The 17946-nt window shown below is 39.9% G+C and overlaps 1 protein-coding gene across 1 annotated transcript in view; it reads right to left on the reverse strand.

Annotated features, from left to right (window-relative positions):
* Window positions 1-17946, reverse strand: part of LOC311517200 (cadherin-6) — a 115647-nt gene that overhangs the window by 9905 nt on the left and 87796 nt on the right. Inside the window, exons 5-11 of the mRNA XM_084621819.1 lie at window positions 17166-17333; window positions 15536-15723; window positions 13102-13355; window positions 6189-6325; window positions 2607-2728; window positions 1617-1734; window positions 1271-1522 (exon numbers count right to left, since the gene is read on the reverse strand). Of these exons, the coding sequence (XP_084477945.1) occupies window positions 1271-1522; window positions 1617-1734; window positions 2607-2728; window positions 6189-6325; window positions 13102-13355; window positions 15536-15723; window positions 17166-17333 (1239 nt within the window). The remainder of the gene's footprint in view (window positions 1-1270; window positions 1523-1616; window positions 1735-2606; window positions 2729-6188; window positions 6326-13101; window positions 13356-15535; window positions 15724-17165; window positions 17334-17946) is intronic.

Here is a 17946-nt window from a genome sequence, read left to right on the forward strand (position 1 = left end):
CATAGGGCAATTTTTCCTGTTCCATTAGTTGATATTAAGTGGGTTCCACCCTTAAAAGTAATGACGTAACCCCCCCCCCCCCCGTAATTGCAAATTATGGGCAAGGCTGTCATTTAGCAATCTGCCCTGAGTAAGGGGCAGTGCATGTCTGGAGCCACCATGTGGTCCCTGGGTTCCCTCCCATCCTCTTGCTCCAGAAGGGAGTAATTTGCTACCAGTAAACATCATTAGCAGATTATGTCCTTGGCTAAGGTGATTCAGCTGTGCTGCCCAGCATGTTTGAGGGGTGGGTCCAGCATTTGTGCCACCTACTTCCCATCCACCCCTGCCCATTTTCAGCCCACATGCATAGGAGTGGGAGTAGCAGCATTACTGTCCCCTTTCCTGCCCCTACTTCATGCCCCCCTTTACTTCCCTGGGCAGGTAGGTAGAGCATCTGACAATGTCTCCCTAAGAGACACCAAATTTCAAAATTCCTCGTATTCCCAAAGTGGGTACCGAGTGCAGCGAAAGGCTAAGGGCTAGACTGCTCCTGGGCTTGCATGGGGTGTACAAGGTAAGGAAGGGCTATGAGGGGAGGGTTTTTTTTCTCCCAGCTCTACTGTCTTGCTGGGGGCAGCCAGAATACCAGTCCTCATCTACCCAGAATGGAAGGGAGAGGGGCTGGAGCTTGGCCTGAGGGCTGCATACCCCAAAAGAGCCCCACCCCATTTGTATCTTCTGGTGCTGGAAGGAGAGCATGTGGTGTCCTTTCAAAGGGTGTTGTAGTTGTCCCAACTCAATATGCTTCTCCAGCACCCCAACAGGTGTCTACTTCAGCTAGGGTGACCAGATGTCCTGATTTTATAGGGCCAGTCCTGATATCTGGGGCTTTGGGTTATATAGGTGCCTATAAGCCCCCATCCCTGTCCCGATTTTTCACACTTGCTGTCTGGTCACACTAACTTCAGCATGCCTCATAATCTGCAATGTAGCACTGTAAATGCAGCATGATACATCTAGTGGCTTTGATTTTGATATATTGCCTTGCACCTTGTTTAGTCATTTGCATCTGCCCAAAGTGGGCGTAAAATGCTGCTGCCTATGTGAGTGGAGAATTGTGATCTGGGAGTATCTTCCACCCACTAGGCACTGATTTTATAGACTTCTCCTTTGTTACAGAATAATGCAGAAAAGATCCCTCCAATGTGTCTTTAATGTGTAATGCTCCCTCTTCCTTCCAGCTGCCCCCTCACTTCCCCCAGGAACGAAACTCATCTGGGTCTATTACCTAGCAATATAATGATGCAGAGAAGAATGGCAATCAAAGCCCCTGTGCTAAGGCCAGTTGGATGGATCAGGGCTTCTGCATTACAAGACTGCATCTTCCCCCGACGGTCACAGGCGCACACTCGGATTGTCACTGTTTCAGTACTGCTCTGGACTGGATAGTCACTATCCGATATCACCACAGGCAGGAGATAAGTACTCATTTCATGTCGGTTATATCTGTTTCTTCTGGTGAAGATCCCTGCTGTGTTGTCTGAAAACACAAAGCAAATGGTACAGGAGTTCTCAACTGTGTGCTGAAAAACACAAAGAATAAAAAACAAAATAAAGTCTTCCTAGGAATTCACCTCTGTTGTCCTGGATTGTAAAGTTTGAGCCGCTGGTTGCTTCTGGAGCCAAGGAGAATGAAAACTGGTGTCCACTGAAAGAATCATCCTTATCAACTGCACTTAGGGTCTGTATCAGCTGAAATGATAACAGCAACATTACCCTTCGATGACTGTGGGCCTGATTCTCATTTACATTAAGGCTATCTGCTCTAGAACGGTTAAATGGTCTTAAAATGGGGATAGATATAATTTTCTTTCGCTTTAAGGCCCTTGATGCTGCCAGAGGGGCCTTACCATGAATGAAAATTGGGCCTGTCTGTGTGTGTCACCAAGCTGTTGTACTGCAGCCCTTCAGCCCAATAACTTAATGACTTGGGCAGTGACTTGAACTCTGTGGAGTTCTGGGGACTGCATGGATTGGTGCCATCCCAAGTGGGTGGGAAATCCGCAGTGGGAACAAGCTGCAGAAACGAAGGCTGAGATAGCAAAGCCGACTAGGCTATTTAACCACACAAATCCTATTCATTTTAAACGGGAGTTGTGTGGCTGAATCCTCTGGGATATCTGCTGTTTTGAACCATCAAGCAACAGGTCTTGCAGAGCAATGTGAACTAGGAACTAGAGCAATGTGGCAGCCTGGAGCTAATTTACAAGGCAGGACTTTTGTTGAGACCTGTAACCGTTCTTCAAGAGAGATGATGGAAGCACCCGGACATACAGATGCAGAATCCCATTTTCAAGGGAAGAGAGACGGAACTGAATTGTAGATAGCATGACACACTACAAGAAGCAACCACATTTAACTATGTAAAACACACTGTCACTTCAGATACAAGAATGCTAAATATAATCAGATATGACACAGTCACTGCTTAATTTAATTTTGCACGGTGACAGCTTGTGGCAACACAAAGTACACCTCCTGATGAGGTGATGCAAGAGTAATGCCTAAACAGAATTCATTTTTAATAGTTTTTTTTTATTATGGAGTGCAAACAATCAACACACCTGTTCTGCCTTTGCATTTTCACAGACGAAGGTCTCGTAAAACATAGCAAATTCTGGGGCATTGTCATTTACATCCAGAATCTTAATGAACACAGGGACCCGGCTACTTTGTTTTGGGTTGTCTGCAATGATAAAAATAGAAAGAAAGGCGAAAGCTGCATAGTACGCATAGGACTCAGTGCTGGGGAAGAAAAGGAGAGAACAAGGACTGAATAATTCAAGTCTTCATTTATACATGGAGATTTTATTCATGTTCATGCAATCTACTGACATCAATGGGACTAATTGTGGAGCCACGCCTCATATCTTTATGCATTTCTCATATCTTTATTCACCTTTACATATGTGTAAATATTTGCAGGATCAGGTCCTATATGTGGATAGATTACTTGGGTGAGAAATGGGTAGTGGGAATGGGCCCAATGTTTATGAGGTGCTTTCATATAAAGTGCTATATAAACACCAACTGTTATTATGACAGATGCTTTCTGACCTTTTGTGGATTGATCTCTGTTTGCCGCTATTCCAGAGTTGACACTAAAACACATCAGCTGAGGACATAAGCCCTATGTAGTGCATTGCTTACTTCTCTCACAGGAGCTGTATAAGGCAGCAAGAGTGATATACTCTTTTTTAAAAAAAATTCTTGAGTTAAAAATATTTATGGAAATACTATTTACTTCGTAAAAAAGAAGCAATTTGGAAAATTCCAATAAATCCAAATCAACTTCAATGATATAAAAATAAAAGCAAGCAATGAATTTGGCTCTTCAAGTTTAAAAAGAACAACAACAAAACCTTTGTTTTAGTGAGAGCATCATCACAACCAAAAAAAAAAAAAAATCTGCAAATAGAGGTTGCCATTTATTTTATTGGGATTTCTCCATTTCCTGGATTGGTTTAAATTGCTCCAAAGAACCATACCCTCCATAATACTGATTGTACAGATTATTAATGAATCTTAAACAAGGGTCAAAGGCAAAAATAATATAATATAATTTTATTATAATAATTATATTTTATTATAATAAAAAAGATGAATAAAATACAGCAATTCTTGAGCCTTTTATATATCTAAAAGAATTCACTGGAGTGTTTTTGGTAAAATTTGGTTTTAATACTCACCTATTATTTTATTACTTTATAGTCACAAAATTGGAATTGCCTGCTCTGTACTTTATTAAGAACTTAGTGGTTTGGGCCAAATATTGTGCTTTAAACCTCTACAGTTGCATTGAAGTTAATATGATTGAATTGGATATAAAGCATTTTTTAATTTGGGCCATTGGACTAAATTCATCCTGTGTGTAAAATAACACTAAGGGTCTAAGAATAATACAGACCAAGCTGAAATCTACACTAAAAGGTAGATACAAATTTTGAATCTTTATAATAGGCAAAATCCCAGCTCCTAATTTTAATTTTCATGGCTATGAAGGTTTCACACCCATATGTATTTTCTAGGAATTCACTCAAATATGTGTGAGGGTTTTCCTATCATTCTTAATTATACTTATTCTACATGCTGCTTTGTACAAATAACTACACAGTTTTATTTGTTTCTAGCTGGCTCTGAGTCAAAAAAAAAATTCAAAATAACAATATAGTAACTAGGAGAACTTCCATGAAAAATATATAATTCAAAGTCTCTCTCTCACTTTTTTTTTCAGAGAGATATAACAGGTATGTAGATACAATATATTTATACAATCTTCAAGCCTCACTGCTCTTTTTTCTCCTTCCAAATCCTTTTACATGAAGGCATAAGAGATGCTTAACTTCTCCTTGTTCACAAATCACTTAATTGTTATTAGACTGTCCAGCAAAGAGGGCTACTGTATGGACCAGGCAGGTTCCTCATTTTGGTGCATAATGTTAACACATCTCCTTAGTTTTGGATGTAGCTTTTGTCAATCCACAGACTGAAATCCTAAAATTTATCTGATTTTGGTTGTCGAGTATCTTCTGCAGTGCAATATCTACTGTACCTTTCCCAATGTAAGTGTAAAGATTTAAACCACCTTCAGAATTTCAGTAAGGAGGCAGTATGGTACAGTGGCAGTGAATTGGAAGCATCTGATGCTCCCATTGACTTCACTTAAGAGTTGGAGGTGCTGTGCATCTGTGAACAACAGGCCCAAAGGCCCAGATCCTCAAAAGTATTTAGGTACCTAACTTCCATTGATTTCAATGGGAATTATTTGCCTAAATATCTTTGAGGATCTGGGTCAAAGTGTTTCCAGGGGATCACCCAAAAATTGAGGCACCCAAACTTACTAGATATTTTAGAAAATGTTGGCCAAAACCATTCTGTATCTCCATGTTTTTCCCCTTCTGTAAAATGAGGATAACTATACTCACCATTGTAAAGCGTTTCTCTTTCTGAGTTTACAAATGTACTGGTAATTAATGTGAAGGGAGTACCCTTCAGTGGGAATGTACTTGCTTATTCTAATTTGTCTCAATATTTCTTTAGCTTCAATTAACTTTATTGAGTTCAATGAAATGCATCTGCAATTTGATGGAACAGTCCACGACTAACTCCAATTGCCGAATGGCTTTAGTGGAGACCCGCCTAAGAAACTATAAAGCTTGCCCATCTTTGAAAGGGGTAGTCTGGCCTTGGAGCCTGGCTTGGACATAGGTCATTTTCAGCTATATATCTACTTATGTATAATATATGAGAAAGTAGAGCCTGTAGTTGTTTTTATACCAATTAAATAAAATAAAGTTAAAAATAAATACCCTAAAGCTTCCCAACAGCATCCAAATTTTTGAACATTTATACAGCCAGTGATCCATCCATTCCACCCTGCTTCAATCAAATCCAGCCCTAGCACGAGAGGATGCAACTCCACAGAAATGAATCGACTTTGCACCCACTGATGCCAGCATTTGCAGCATGCCGCAGGACAGAAAGGAGACATGTAATTAAAATATTAGTATCCAGGGGATGTTTTTATTGAGACTGCCTGTCTCACACAGAACCGGTATACCTCTCTGGCTGTCTAGCTCGCAAAACAATTAACACACGTGGTGTCACCACAGAAAGAAACTGCCTACGTCTGGGCTAAAATAATGGAATGGGTTTGTATCTATAGATGGGAATTTCAAAGGCATGCACGGGAGTTAGATGCCAAATTTTCATTGCATGTTAATGGAATTTGGGGGCCTTTGGGCTCACTTGAAAATTCCCAGGCTATGCTACAGAATTGATTTTGGCCACACTGTATGGACTATTTTCCGATTATCTTGTTTGCTGTATACAACTTTTCAGAAGTCGGCAAATCCTACTGTATTAAAGAATGGCTATGAGCATTTTTCCAGGCAGGTTGATTCAGAAACATGTAAGCACTAACTTTCCGCCCGTTCAGGTACAAGAGTTGTCTCTTCATAAGCTGTCGCCCTAGGAAAAAGAAAAGGAAGCGCAGAGCATCTTTTTCAGCCATTCCCTTGCTTGATTAGTATTGAGCGGGCCCATCCATACAGCCTGACATCTTCCCAGCAGTAGTTTACACACACTCAGCTAGAAGGCTAAATTCATTACATCAGGGAGAGTGGTGGTATTTAGGTTTGACTTACTGATCTCTGCTGCTATTACTGTAATGTTGTGCCATAGCAATGTTTCCCGGTCAAGGGGTTTTGAAGTAAATATTGAACCGTTTCCGGAATTGATGTTGAATACTCTGTCCATATCAGTGTGCCGATCTACGGAATATCTGCAAATACAGAGACCATGGTTAGAAAAAATGCCTTTACTTTAATTTCTGTTTGAAACTGTTTCCTAAGACTAGACATCAAATACCTAGTAAATGAGCTGCCTTTTTGTTTTCAGTGCAGACTTCGGCATCTTGATATATTCATACAAAGAGTCTGTTCTGAGCTGTTGGATAATGACATATTGGAGGGTTTGATTTAGAAGGTGGGGCATTGTCACTGAATAAATGAATTACTATAGAATTTACATACTTCTGAGAAGCATCAAAGGTTTGCCTTTTAGTGAGAAATATGGAGTCTGTATCTTGAAAGATATGACATTCACTTATTTTCAGGCTGAATTGGCTTTCCCATTATAAATCCCTCTTTCCATAGTTTGCTATCTCAACTCTTTCAAATCACTTTTGATACAAAATTTGTCAGCTGGGGTGCAATTTTTGCCTTCGCTCCCTCCCAAAATTGTATTGGTTAAAAAACAACAACAGAAAGGTAAAGAGATCAGTGTAGTCGATGATTCATTCCATGGTAAATGCTATGTAAATGTAAGTTCTAGCACATTAAAGGATAATCCAACTTGTTTCCTTGGTTATATGCACAGATGGATCTGAACACCACTGAACTTTGGGGGCATTCAGAATCTGAATATGGATTTGAATTTCTTATCTGGCCTCTCTCTCTTTTTATACTGAGCTGAATCTAAACCTTGGAGATGAATGTCCCTGATGCCTGTGAGGGAGTTCTGACATCCAGATCCAAATGTTGCTGCTCAGGTCCATCTCTTGTTAAAATGAAATTGCCACAGAACAAAGAAGTGGCAGAACTAAACTATTATTCTGCTCTTGCTCTGGGCTCAGTCGTGAGCCAACCTATATGCCTGTGCACGTAAGTGAAGAGGTCTAAAGTGCTCCCTTACTCTCCTGTGTGGGCTACTTGCATCACAGGTCACCGCAATCCAAGGAGAGCAGCCACTGTGGTATCTCCTATGCAGCTGGGCGGGTAGAGGTGGGGAGTGGGCAAAGCCTAGTTGAGGCAGCATGTTGAGGGAAGTAAGGTATGCCAGGAAAATGGCTGGTGAACTTTACTTCCCCCATAGATTCAGAATTTCCATCCTACAGAAAATTTTGACCCTTTCATGCTCATTTGGAATGAAAAGAAATTACAAAAGATTGGAATTTCACACAGAATGGAAACTCCCTTTTCTTACCAGCTCAAGGAACATGGTGCTGGTTCAGCAAGATTCTTAAGCACGTGCCTAGCTTTAAGCAGTGTGCAGTGCATTTATTTCCCATCCCACGCCCCATGATTACTCATGCTTAAAGTCGGGCATGTGCTTAAATACCTTGCTCAATTGGGGCTTTAGTGTTATGGGACACTGTGATAATGGTCCTTATTCTAGCAAAACTCCCAGGATTTAGCCCTATATGTGATACAGTGTCTGGGAACAATGGAGAAACCTTTTGTGTCCAATTCTTGAGCTTTTCTGAGTTTATCACAGCCATAACACGGAGACTTCCTTCGATATATTAATATTTATTATTTCAAAATATGAGCTGTCACAAGTCCCTATGCACATTAGGTCATTTGTACAGCAGGATGTTGAACTCAATAAAGCAATAATAGAGAACAGTGTCTTGATGAAATACTAATTTTATTTCTTCATATTCAAGTGAAAATACATACAAGATCAGTGCAGTTACAAATGTATTCTAATTATACCATTAACCCTGACCTAGAAGGATGCTTTTAATAAGCTAGACTGTCATTTATGTCTGAGTTTATATAACCCTGGGTCTCTTTTGATCAAGGACTACTAATTATGTGGAATTGGTGGTGATTCTAATTTATGGCTCATAGCCTACTATGAATTAAGCAGACAACATCAAACTTGTTTTTACATTTCTTTAATGAAATTACTGGTGCATATATGTCAGATTTCAGGACTTTATACCCTTCAAACCCTGGGAATTGACAAGCTAGGAAGTTAATGAATATATGCATATTCTACTGTACCCTTAAACATAACTATGGGGGGGGGGCGAGGGAGGGAGCAGAGAAAAGCCAATACATGCAAGTAAGTTGTCAGTAAAATACACAAACAAAATAAAGCCTTGCATTTATTTGCAGATTATTTTCATCTAGGATACTTTTGATAGATCAGGGAGGCAGTTCCAATAAATGATGAACTACATTATGCCTCTGAGCAGTTACAAGAGCAAAAAACTCACCTAGAGATTTAAAGAAAGGTCTGATAATGCCGGAAGCAGCACAATTAATTTTTTTACATGGGAAGAATTCAGAGGTTCAGTACATTACCTCTGTTTACTCTGAATGTAAGCGTTGTGCAAACAACACGTTTTCACTAACAACTGGATGGTGGAGTGTTATTTAACACTCTAGTGATATTGGCTGTATATCAGTATTTGTATATCCATGCATACACTAATTGTACATGTTTTGTCCTTTCTTAATGTTGTTCTGCAGCTAGGAGACCTATTGGTCAGGTCTATGCTGATGAAATGTGGCTCCACTGAAATTGTGTAGATGGTGATCCGTTATTTCTGGTTATGGCAGATATTTCTGCAAAGTTCACTTCTTAGTCTTCTTTTGCTTCATTGTCTTCTGATACTCAGCAGCTTGCTGTCTAATGCAACCACAAGTCAAGCAGATTTGTGGGTCAGGAAGGGATGTGTGTGTGAATTTTTCATAATGCATGTTCATACTGATATTATGAAGGATTCTGTAATGGAAGATCAAAGGGTCTTTCAGCAAACTGAGTTAGGGGTCATTTTATTTAAAAAGGAAAAATCTGCACTTAAGTGGGGAAAAATGGAAGGTTTTTACTGTAACGTCAAGTGTCTAAAGATTTTATTTCTGACCGTCAAGGGCAATTGACAAGTAAGTGACAAGTCCTACACATACAGTCTAATTGCATCCTCCCTCAAGCTCAAAGTGGAAGTCAGATTTAGCATCTATACTTTTCATGGAAAAAAATCACCCTGTCAAGAATATGGAACTGCATACTGTCCTCCCACATCTTGGGAGATCCCACAGGATATCGGCACCATAAAAGCCCCATTAGGATTATAATTTATTGGTAGGCCCACATCTCATAGGCTAGTGGTTCCTTGGTTTCCTCTTCCCTCTTACTCTTCTTCCAGTTCCCCTGTCACTTCCTTCTGGTGTCTCAATCTTTTCCTCATTTCTCTCTTTTTCCTCCTTTGGTTTTCATTTCAGACAAATCAATAAGATGTTAATTGATTTTCATTACCCTATTCTCAAATAAAATGCTGTTGCAAATTAAATGCTGTTCCATCTAAATAATATCAACCACCTTGGACTGTAAATCTAAATATTTCCCTTTGATGTTTTCAATCCATTGTGATGTTTGCACATAGTATTAGTCGGTCAGATCCACTCTGCTGGTATGAGTCAATTCCCTTTGTATGGACTCTGTCCCATCTGCTCTTTTTGGGGCAAATCATGGCCTGGTTTGCATGGCTGTACAAGGAAGTAAGAAGGTGTCTGATACCATGGTGTGAGTAATCTGCAGAAGGGGGGTGTTACAAGAATATGTTATAGATAGATAGTTATAGATAAGGTACATAGGGCTCAAAACTATACAGCATAGTTCCTGGTTTTTGTAGGGTAAATAAAACTTCTTGGTGTGTGCTGCATATGGCTTCTTGTGTGCAGCTCTTAACATACAGGAAGCAGGATCCACAGACACACTACATTCCCAGCCCCTCCTGTGCCACTGGTTGGGAGATGGTTGGAGGAGATGCGGTCCGGGTGGGGCCTTCCACGAACCATCATGTCTGTGTGCTGACATGCTGGAGAACATACACTGTGCCAGGTATAGACCCAGTGCAGTTTATTTTCTCACAGGGTTCCTCCAGGACCAGCACAAGAGCGTGTTGCCCCTTACAACAGGCAGATTGTAGAGTTACATTCTAGTCTTCTGGAAGCTTGTATATTGGAAGTTTTTGTAAAAACAAAATAAAACCTTTCTTTAAAAAAATTGGATCTGCCAACATGGCACTAGAGGCCATGGCACAACATGGCGATAGAGGACAAACAGCCTATGTGGTACCATTCTTTCACCGTGAGGTTGTGCTGAGGAGAGATTTTTTTCCTCTAGTGAATTTTTATTTTTTTCTTCTTTTACTTTGTCATTTTATTCTCCTTGGACAAAATTCAGAAAAAAAAAAAGATATATTAGAATTGTAAAAGGTACAGAGAAGGGCAACAAATATGATATGGGGTATGGAACAGCTTCCATGTGAGGAGCGATTAAGAAACTGTGACTGTTCAGCTTGGAAAAGAGAGAATGAAGGTGGGATATGATAGCGATCTATAAAATCATGACTGGTGAGGAGCAAGTGAATAAGAGAATTGTTATTTACCCTCTTGTGTAATACAAGAACCAGGGGGGGTCACCCAATTAAATTAATAGTAAGAGGGTTTAAAACAAACATAAAGTACTTCTTCACACAATGCACAGTCAATCTGTGGAACTCCTTGCCAAGGGATGTTGTGAAGGCCAAAAGTATAGAATCATAGAATATCAGGGTTGGAAGGGACCTCAGGAGGTCATCTAGTCCAACCCCCTGCTCAAAGCAGGACCAATCCCCAACTAAATCATCCCAGCCAGGGCTTTGTCAAGCCTGACCTTAAAAATATCTAAGGAAGGAGATTCTACCACCTCCCTAGGTAACACATTCCAGTGTTTCACCACCCTCCTAGTGAAAAAGTTTTTCCTAATATCCAACCTAAACCTCCCCCACTGCAACTTGAGACCAATACTCCTTGTTCTGTCATCAGCTACCACTGAGAACAGTCTAGAGCCATCCTCTTTGGAACCCCCTTTCAGGTAGTTGAAAGCAGCTATCAAATGCCCCCTCATTCTTCTCTTCCGCAGACTAAGCAATCCCAGTTCCCTCAGCCTCTCCTCATAAGTCATGTGTTCCAGTCCCCTAATCATTTTTGTTGCTCTCCGCTGGACTCTTTCCAATTTTTCCACATCCTTCTTGTAGTGTGGGGCCCAAAACTGGACACAGTACTCCAGATGAGGCCTCACCAATGTTGAATAGAGGGGAACGATCACGTCCCTCGTTCTGCTGGCAATACCCCTACATATACATCCCAAAATGCCATTGGCCTTCTTGGCAACAAGGGCACATTGTTGACTCATATCCAGCTTCTCAGCCCCTGTAACCCCTAGGTCCTTTTCTACATAAGTGGGTTCAAAAAGAATTAGGTTGATGGAGAATAGGTCCATTGATGGCTATTAGCTAAGATAGTCAGGGATGGAATTCCATGTTCTGGATGTCCCTAAGTCTCTGACTGCCAGATGCTGGGACTTGATGACAGGGCCTTGATCACTCGATAATTGTCCTGCTATGTTCACTCTCTGAAGCATCTGGCATTGGCCACTGTCTTAGGACAGGATACAGGGCTAGATGGATCACTGGTCTGACCCAGTATGGACATTCTTATGTTCTTATGTAAAATTTGTCTTATGAGAGGAAAGATTGTCTGGGTGGCTAAAACAAAAGTGTGGGAATCAGCCTCAGACACAGGATTATTATTTTACTTATTATTATTTATTTGTATTGAAAAAGCAACTAGGGACTCCAACACAAAGCAGGACCCCCTTGTGCTAGGTGCTGTACAAACACAGAACAAAAAGATCTTACAATCTTTTTTTGTCTTAGTTTCCTCAAAAGTAAAATGGAGATAATATTTACCTATCTCACAAGGTGGGTTGAAACTTATTAATGTTTTAAAAGCACTTTGAGATATGTCGATGGATGGTACTTTGTAGAAGTGCAGTGTATTACCCATAAACCTTAATTTTATGACCTTTGATTTTATCAAACTCCCTTTTCTCCTTTGTATTCCCCCTCCCCCCCAAACCGTTTTAGGAAAGTTTTGAGTTTTCCCACCCATGATGCAAGATGCGCTCAAGATGCACCTGGATTTTAAATGTTGGTGGCAATGTACCTTGCTTTGCATGTAACTACATTGCATATTTTCCATGTCCCCATCCCAACTGGTGACCTGTTATAATGCCCTAACAAGAGGGTGTCACACTGTAAGATTCTTCTCCTGTTCAATGTAAAAGAAGAATCTCATATATTTAAAAAAAAAATCACTTTTTGATCATTTTTCTCAGAAAGACCTTTATAGTCTAAACTACACCGTAGTTATGTTCTTTCTCATATCACTTGCTAGTTCATGAAAAACAGGGGCTCAACTTTAACGATTCTGAACTTCAAATTTCCTCTAAAAATTAATTGCCTAATTTATGATGTCTGTGAGGCTGATTGTAAACTTGCTTACGCCAGTGAATCACTTCACTGAAGTGAGTGGAATTGCATTGATATAAATGAGCTCACAATGTATGACCGTGTGTGTGAATCTGAGTTTGTACGCATATTGTACTGGAACTATTCAGTTTTGCCTTTCTGCAACTAGAAAACGTAATTGTGGTATTCTTTAAGATTCTCTTCTTGTTAGTTAGTGTCGCTAATGCCTAAGGAGTAGTGAGTAGTTACAAAAGCAATTGAAATGCAAATCGAGTTGTATGTAATGAGCATGCACACACACTCATGTATGTAGAATGTGTACATGTGTATATGTTTATGCCATGTACAGTACATAACATACACTTCATTATTAAAGGGAATGGTTTTTTTTGCATGCGGATGTTCAAATAGAAACAAATATAAAGCATTGAAAAAGACAGTAGAGGTGAGCTGAAATAGTCTATGCTTACTTGACAAGATTTTTCGCAACATCAGGGTCCTGGGCTGTTACCGTTCCTATAATACTGTTTATGGCCACATCTTCTTTCACTTCTAGTATGTATGCTGGTCTGCTGAACACCGGGGGCTCATCCACATCCTCCACCAGGATTCTGACTGTAGTGAAGTCCTTGAATGGCCCCAAGTAGAGGAATCGGGGATCCACATGAGTGTTGGTAGCCTCCACTTTCAGAGTATACAGTTTTTTCTTTTCAAAATCCAAAGCCTTGGAAAATAAATAAGAGACATGAAACAAAAAAAAAACAATGAGAGGTTTCTGAGGACTCACCATTTAAAGCCACTTCAGGCAGCATCTAGATGTACTGAATGAACTGATGATGAACTGAAGGGGGCTTTGAGAGCTAATGGAGCCCTCTTCTTAATAATCCATTACTAGACAATGGTATGACGTGGGTGTTTTTTTGTTTTTTTTGAACTCCCTGCTACTTCTGGAGTGTACTACAAAAACCTCATGGGCCAGAGAGGCATGCTATGCCTGAGACCCATACAAACTTATGCTGAGCCAATACAAAACCCTGGCATTGTACCAGATTATGCCTGCTGTCAGGTATTTTCAAATCAATTCCAGGAGAGTGCCCCTGAGTCTCATCTCTGATTAATGGTCTCTCTCTGTCTCTCCTGCGCACACCCCTTTTCAAATTAAGCTCTTTGGGGCAGTGACTGTGTCGTCTTGTATGTTTCTAAGGCCCAACAGAAGGGAGCCATGATCCTGATTGGGACCTTGGAGTGCTGCCACCAGAAAATAAGTTATAACATGATAATAATACTGTACTGCATATAGTTATACCTCAATATTTTTCTATTGTGGTAGCTCCCAAAAGCCCCAGTCAGGTTGTGGCACATTGTGTTAGAAGCTGGGAGTAGACACAGTCTTGCCCTGAAGCACTTACTATCTAAGGTTCAGATTCTCAGCTGGAGTGAATAGGTGTAGTTCCATTGAAATCAACAGAAGTAATCAGCGGAAGCAACAGAATAATGCTGATTTACACTAGCTGAGAATCTAGTCCTTAATATTTGTCAGGAAGAATGCACTTAACATGCACACTTTTCCCAAATGAATTTGCCTCCCTGGACTGTTCTCGTTATGAGACATAATCATTGGAAAACAAATTCCTCATTCTGGAGCAGGCTCAACACATTTACTGTCTTTCCCCTCCTGCTCCTGCTCCCTAAGTACCACACGCTCAGGGGGAAAATCTTTGTGAGAGCCCTGTGCTAAAATATTGGCTGCCCATTATTGAAATGTAACATTATGTCACGTGGTGTCAAAAGTGATTTAGGGTGACTCATCAAATAGAGTATCATGCTATGATAGGTTATGACTATATCATATGGTTCTAATACCCTTTTAAAAAATACAAAAGAAACAACATTTGGGGGGCTGCATGCACACACGTACTTATAGCAACTTAGGCAGATAGTAGTCACTCTGGTTTTTTTTCATTTGGTTGAACAAGACTAACAGGAACAAAGTTGCTGTCAGAAGCAAACAGGAACATGAACAGAATTAGACTGATGTCGATGATCATACCCTACAAGGCGTTTCTTAAGGAACAAGTAATGACGGGTGTCATACTGATATCAACAAGCAAAGTGCATATTTTGAAAATCCACACAATGTCTGTTTCATGTTGACTAAACTTGAACTGATGGAAGTTGATATCTGTAACCTTATCACACTTGCCTGATAACTCACTATTAACAAGATTATTCAAATCCTTTCCGACCGCCAAAGTGCAATCTATTAGATGATGCACATTGTGATCTAATAAGGCACTGTGTTTTTTTTTTTAAAGTGAATGTACACTAAATGGTTTATTAATTACATTATATGCAAAATGTACATCAATAAATCGTGTGCTTTGATTTACTAGAGCATCTATAATTCAATACCTTCTGAGAGGTCAACGGTAATTTAAATAGGCAAAAGAGTACAGGGACACTGATTATTTCTGTTGACTAACCTAGCACTTTCCTAATAAGTAGAACAAATCTTTTTTTAAATTTTTTTACTCACATTAGGGACAAAAAGCACAGCTGAAGGGCACTTCTCCAGCCTTGGAGATGAACTTTCTGACGCAGCAGAACTTTCTCTCAGACCTGTCCCTCTTTATAGATTAAATGCTGCTCCTCCCCATTCAAAGGCTGTGCAAGCAGGTTTTGTGAAGTGGTTCTAAGAGGAAACAGGATTGGGGAGGGTGGGAAGGGGAAGGAATCCTAACTGATTTGGTAAAAGATACTTTGTACAGAGGATTTGGAGGAGACTCTTAATAAATAATGTGTAAATCACTGAACAATGTCAACTGCATGACAAATTAAACGTACATCATGTAAGGCTCTTAAAGGGACTCTAAAAGTTGGAATTAAGTTTATTAAAATGTGTACCTTTTTGACTGTTATAATTCCTTCCTGTGTGTCCTTGTCAGTGATAACCCCAAACATGTCTGATCCATCTCCTTCAGTGATGCTGTATTCGATCTCGGCGTTTTCACCCATATCGGCATCATTCGCTTTTATCCTGCCAATTGGTGATTCAGGTGGAGCAGATTCAGGTGTTTTGAACTGGTATGTGCCTACAATAAATGAGAAAGCAGTTTTGGTTAGCCAGAACCATGGTATTTTGGAGTCTGGATATAAAAGCTGTATTTGCTTGCCAGACACAGATGCACCAATATTCTGATCAGCAGATTTAAGAAGTTGCTGATCTCCAGGTCTTTAGCAAGAAGTAAAACTCACCCCATGCCTTAGTTTCATAACAATAGAAGTAAGTGATTCCCTGATAAGACCCTAGTATGACAATGAATTTTTTTTCCCTTTCTACCTGCAAGTGATGTCAGACAATATCTTGGGTCCCTTTTGGCCAGTTGAAGATGGAATAGGAAAAGAAAAAACAACCTCTAGATGTTAAAAGATGCACAAAATATAGAGAACTGCCAGTAGCCTGTGTGATATAGTGACATTAAAACCAAATCCAGGCCAGTCTTTACCGCAAATGTGCTGCACTGCAAACTGCTCCCAACATCCCTAAGAAAAGTTACTGGGGAATGTTGGCATTGTGTTGATGCATCAATGATTCAGGCAATAAGAGATGCTCATGCGCAAAGGTGTATAATATACTTTATGGGGCAGAGACTTACATTTCAATTTAAGTCCACCAATTTAAATGGGAGCTGTTGGCCCACAGCCAAGGGCAGACTTTGGACCTAAATGACAAGTTGCTTTCAATAACATTTTTGGTGACTTAACAGTCAAAGCTTTCCTATTTGTCTGATAGTATCTAGAATCTCAGACAGCTGCTACTGCTCTTGGCTCAAATGGCAAAGGTTAGATAAAGCAAAAAAATTGTGTGGGAGATTTTTAATCAGTTTACGCCCAGAATCCTTCAATAATACAAAGGACTGTTGATTCTAAGGGCTTGTCTACACAGATGAGTAATGCGCTTTATGGTGGTGTAATTTCTAAAGTGCACTATCATGTTGCACATTAATTGGTCGTGTAGACCCTGCTGGTGCACGCTAAAGGTTTCCTAGTGCATTTTCACATAGTACTATTTGAAACAGCACTATGTTGAAGCACACCAGCAGGGAAATTCCAATGATTTCAATGGAATCACTCCAGGAACAGATTTGAGTCATTTAAATTAGTATATTTCAAAACACAGACATTAGAATAAAGCAGAAATCGCTCTAAAAATAATTGCAGACACATGCTAATACAAAGAATGTGATAGGAGGTCCCCAGCAGTACTGTTTAATGAGAAGAAAAAATAAGGATGTTTTCTGTTTAGTAATGTTCATCTCAGACTAGCTCTAGCAAAGCAGTGAAAACATTACAAGAAACATTTTCCATCCACTGGAGTTAAGCACTAGTATCAAGCCACTGCTCACTCGCTGTGTGGAAGCCCGATATGCAATAGGCTCACAGTTTATGACAGAAGAAATAACTGGGGAGAAAAAATATTAATTTCTGTCTAGACTTCCTTAAAGACTTTCAAAGAAACAAAAATGGTCCGCACTCTGTGGGAATCGTGGTGGATTGTCATTGACGTCAGTCAGTGTGATGTTCACCGTGGTGGTTCCTGAGAGTCCACCCATCTGTCCACCCATGTCCTTGGCCTGGATGACCACCTGGTACTGCTCCCTGTTTTCTCGGTCCATGTTGAGCAAAGCGGTTTTGATAATACCTGGGAAGGTGGGAATTAAGGAGGGGAACATAGTTGGTAGTGTACTGACTTTGACAGAAATGCTTATTTAAAAAAAAATAGATGACAGTCTCTGTGTAATCAGTAAACTTTGCCCAGTATAAATATTTACTGTTATGAGATGGCATATTAAATTACAGACTTGTCACATTGTATGTCAGGCTGCTGCCTGCGTGACAGACACAATATTAACGACATCCCCAGAAAAATGTTAAAGCAATTTGCATGCATTGTTGTTTTATATGACTATTTATCCCCCTTTAACTCGCATGAAAGTCTCTTGTTAAACTGGAAGAAGGGTTGTCTCTCATTATAAGGTACTTCAGTTATTTTCCCCATCCCATCAACTTTTATTTTGACAGACATGGCAAAAACAAGCAAACTTCAGCAAGGCATCATTAAGAGGCAGTACAGAAACATTAAATGGCAGGGAAATTAATTAAGAAAGCAGCAAGCACCCAAGCATACAATATCTAATTCTATTTATACAGTGATTGAAATTCTTCTCCTAAATACTTTCTTATTCAAAGGCATAAATGTCAGTTAGGCACCTAACTCCCACTGAAATTCAATACTTTATATTTATAATAAAACA

This window comes from Lepidochelys olivacea, assembly GCF_965140295.1.
Source record: "Lepidochelys olivacea isolate rLepOli2 genome assembly, chromosome: 2".
Taxonomy (NCBI): domain Eukaryota; kingdom Metazoa; phylum Chordata; order Testudines; family Cheloniidae; genus Lepidochelys; species Lepidochelys olivacea.